The 4,671-nt window shown below is 25.9% G+C and overlaps 1 protein-coding gene across 1 annotated transcript in view; it reads left to right on the top strand.

Annotated features, from left to right (window-relative positions):
* Positions 1 to 4,671, top strand: part of LOC108692837 — a 22,134-nt gene that overhangs the window by 5,638 nt on the left and 11,825 nt on the right. The window contains exons 4-9 of the mRNA XM_018201341.1: positions 610 to 863; positions 1,334 to 1,603; positions 2,691 to 2,818; positions 3,054 to 3,270; positions 3,329 to 3,335; positions 4,262 to 4,585. Coding sequence (XP_018056830.1) covers positions 610 to 863; positions 1,334 to 1,603; positions 2,691 to 2,818; positions 3,054 to 3,270; positions 3,329 to 3,335; positions 4,262 to 4,585 — 1,200 coding nt within the window. The remainder of the gene's footprint in view (positions 1 to 609; positions 864 to 1,333; positions 1,604 to 2,690; positions 2,819 to 3,053; positions 3,271 to 3,328; positions 3,336 to 4,261; positions 4,586 to 4,671) is intronic.

Here is a 4,671-nt window from a genome sequence, read left to right on the forward strand (position 1 = left end):
TATATATATATATAAACATAATAATTAAATATGAGCATAATATAATTTATACACAGATAATAACAACATATATATACACATATAATAATAACATATTTGTTTAAACAATAAAAAATTAATTAAAATTACAAACATTTATTTAACTAGAGAAAATCAAAGTTTATTAAAAAGAAATAAAAAATTAATTGGAATCTAAATAAATACGATGATTGCGGTTTGCTAGACATGTCGCAAATTTTTTGCAATTATTGCAACTCAATTACATTCACGGAACTTCAATGCAAAATATATTAATCAAAAAGAAGAAAGAAGAAGCGATTTCTCATATTATTATGCTCTTAATTGAAATAGTGTCTTTAAACAAGGAAATGCATTTGTTTTGAATACAGAATGACACAAGAAAGAAACAATAATACAGTGGATAAAAAACAAAGGGAGGAAATGGCGGAAAACAATGAAAAGATCGGGATGAGTAAAGAAAACCGATTGAAAAAACAGAGAGAGAATAATTCTTGCCGCAAATGAATTATCAAAAGAATCGTTTTCGCATTTTGTGGCGGGAAAGAAACGATTTGTTGAGGAAATTCTTCAACCTAATTTTAATTTCAGTGATGACCCTAGAGATGACATGGCTAAATTTAAGCTTCGTGGAGAAAATCCTGCGAAAGTCAGAAGGAGACGATTCGATTCAGGTGATCGATATGTCTACAAAACCAGCCACGAAGAAAGGTGACAACTATCTTAGCGATATGTTCAGAATTATGATTGAATTTTCACGTAATCAAGGCGGCAATGAGATTAAAGAGAAAAAATCAATTATTGTCAAACTCTTACCTATAATTGAAAGTATTCGACAAAAATTCGTAAGTTGATTTAATATATACATTTTTACACACAGAGATGAGAGAGAGAGAGAGAGAGAGAAAGAGAGAGAGAGAGAGAGAGATCAAAATGTATAATGCATGAATTGACGATTTTATTATATCGGATTTTTATCATGTATTTAATGAAAAGATTAAGATCATTTATGTTTAAGTAATTAGTGCTTAAAAATAAAATTAATGGTTGAAAAAATTATTTTTATAAATTAATAAAATTATTTTTATAAATTAAGTTCGAATATATATATACATATAAAGAGAGAGAACATACATGTATTTAAGAAAATATTTTTCACTTGTTTTAAAACTAATTTTAATTTGTAAGACAAAATTATTATTTATTTGACATTAAGAAGCTACACAAATTTTTATTTAGACCTTAAATTTATATAAAAAAATAATTACATGCGTAGATTAAAAGATTCCATTTATTAATTTTAAACTTGTTATAGATTGTATTATCAGGTTTTTTTCACATCGAAATATCAATGCTATCAGATACCTTGTATAAAATGAATAAATTGTTAGAGCCTAAGTACCGTTTAAGCGGGAAAAGTCTATATGTGCAAAACGAAAATCCAACGCTTCTTGTAATGGAAGATCTTATGTTTCTTGGTTTTCGAATGGCCGACCGTTTGTCTGGCCTTGACCTAGCACATTCTATATTGGCGTTACAAGGACTTGCCAGATTTCATGCAGCCTCTGTCGCCATATGTGAGAAGGTAAATTACGCATGATTCAGTCATAATATTGCAATTGTTAAGAATTTAAGTCAATAGCATGAATGTCAGAACGATTTCAGGAATAAATCTTTTACATTAATATAAACAATTTAATATTAAATATAAAAGATATATATGAAATATTACTTTGATTGCGCATGAATATCGCATTGCACGAAATTTTTTTGTGTTATATTATTTATCATATTTGTTATATCACTCCGTGATATCTATTTATCATATTTTTAACAAATATGATAAGTAGATATCACGGAGATATTCGAAAGTTTCATATAAGAAACATTAATTTAAAGTGGCAAATAATTATAATTTTAATTGTTATAAATTTTATCAAGAGATAATTTTAAATAAAACTTGTAGAATGCTTTAGGAGATCATGTATTTAATATAATTTATAATTGTATAAAGAATTATTTATAATTCTATAGTAATGATTTCTAATATCATATTAAATGCGAGTTCCATTTTAATATTTATTACAAACGTATTATATTGTCTTTATTGAGACATATTTAGTTAAGAAAACAATTTGAGAACATATCCTTAACGAAAAACGTTATAATTTATTCATAAAAATATATAAAATTATTTTTTAATACAATTAATACAAAAAATAATCGACGTTTCCTTGACTGGAATATCACGCTTACGTTAAATACTTTCAAAATAAAAATAATTAAAAAAGAAAGATATGTATCTCTTTTAGCTTAAAAAAGGATTCGTACATATTTATTTAATTGTAATCAATAAGTCCTTTGCATTTGCATAATCTTAATTTGAAATTAAAATATTCAATATTCAATATTAAAAATTATAATAAATAATAGCTTGCCTTATAACTTTTTCAAGAGAAATCTATCTAAATCTATTCTAGATCTATTCTATTCTAAATATCTATTCTAAATTTGACAAAAAATTGTATGTAAAATTATTGTCGTAAATTTTACTGTACAAGTCATTTATACAACATTTCAATTTTCACATAATCCGTACAATAAATTTAATTATTTATAATCAAATGAATAAACATCAATGTTCTTTATTAAAAATATTTTAATATATTTAGGAACCAAAACAAAAAGAGTATTCGAAAGGAATGTTTTGCCATCAGCACCCGCCAGAATTGCGTGTTTTTTTCGTTATGGCTATTAAAGCTTTAGCAGATGAGATTGCAAACTGGCCAGAAGTGAAAAAGTAAGATTAATATACCTAAACAGCAGTATTTATTGTTTTATTGTTTATTTAATGTCTAATATAACGTTTTATGTGACACAAGATAATGAGAATTTTAATACGAACAAATTGAACATGTTAATTGTAAGCAGCAAATATAAATATAAATTGCATCATTTGGAGTGTAATACTTATGTGAGTTTTACATAATTTTACACAATTTTATGTTTTAATTTTATGTGATTTTTATCGTTAGATATGCGGAAAAAATTGCTAAACTCTCCGATCACGTATATCAAATAGCAGAAAATGCAATCAAGATTTCTGAGGATGATTTGAACGTTATTAATCATGGTGATTGTCATCTGAACAATATGTTGTTTAAATACGATAATGATGGTAAACCTATTGATCAGATTTTTGTAAGTACCACGTTCCTTTGTATTTCAGATTATTGGTTCCAGCCCAGCGTTGTATAGTGTCAGTATATGTGTTTACAACCTTACTTTATAATTCAATCTTCTTCTTCAGATCTTAGGTTTAAAATAAAATTTGTATCTTCTTTCAAGTCCCTAAGTTTTGAATTAATATACAATTCTAAACCTAATATATAGCTTAATAAGGACCTTCTTTAGATCCTTAAGTTTCATATAAGTCCTTACAGGATTCATTTAGAATGTGCATCTTTTAATCAATGCTTCTTTGATTAATCTTTTCTTATAAAATGAGATATATGTGAGAAGACAGTCCGGATCGAATCTGCTGTCTATTGATTATCAATTGGAATAACTGTTTTTATACAGAACTATATATACGTATTCATCACTTGTTTTATATGAATAAAAATATTAATCTTGTCTTATAAGAATTAAACTTAAATAAAATAATTCGTAAAATTTTTAATTTATACTTGCATATGGTATGATTTATTGTTGACACGAATTTACTTGAAAATATATTACTTTAATTTATAAAAATATAAATCATTGTGAACATAATTTAGATATAACATAGTTCAATAATAACATAGTTCAATCACTTATTCATTCTAATTATCTATATTTCTAAATTTTTATTATAGTTGAATGCAATGATAAAAGTTCCCGTAAGAATAAACAAAACAAATAGATAATATTTCGAAAGATATTATTATGGTATTAATGTATTTCAATTATTTGCAATTTAGTTATCAAAACAAAGGTGGTAATAATAGGAGAAAATATAAATATATAAATATAATAAATCTATAAATGATATAATAAATCCATCTGTTTAATCGCATTCTACTATTGCATTCATCTGTTTTTTCGTATCAATCGCGCAAATTATTAATTATTTGTCGCAACTTCCTAAACATAATATTTCTAAACGTTCTACTTCCGACAATAGAGTTTATTTCCAATCTATTTGCAAAGAACTCAAAACATTGATTAATTAAGAAAATTTAATTATAATTACATGTAGAATTTCAAATGTGCGTCTACACGACGCCAGCACTCGATCTTCATTATTTTTTCAATACAAGTCTTTCCATGGATGTCATGGAAAATGAGAGAAATACTTTATTAAACGAATATCTTGGCATCTTGTCAGCGACTATGAAACAACTGAGTTGCAAGACACAGCCGCCTACCATGGAAGAATTGAAAGCTAGCCTAAAGCGAAGTGTTAGCTATGGAATGATAGTAGCCTTCACGATTTTACCGCTCATGTTGTGTAATAAGAATAAATCAAAAGATTTGGATGATATCATGAGCACGGGTACTTTTATAAATCCAGGTTTACAGAGTGAGAGTTATAAAAAATTAATGATAAAGAGAATTCCATTGTATGACGAGTGGGGTTTACTAGGATAATTCTATATATATATATAT

This window comes from Atta colombica, unplaced genomic scaffold (genome assembly GCF_001594045.1).
Source record: "Atta colombica isolate Treedump-2 unplaced genomic scaffold, Acol1.0 scaffold83, whole genome shotgun sequence".
NCBI lineage: Eukaryota > Metazoa > Arthropoda > Insecta > Hymenoptera > Formicidae > Atta > Atta colombica.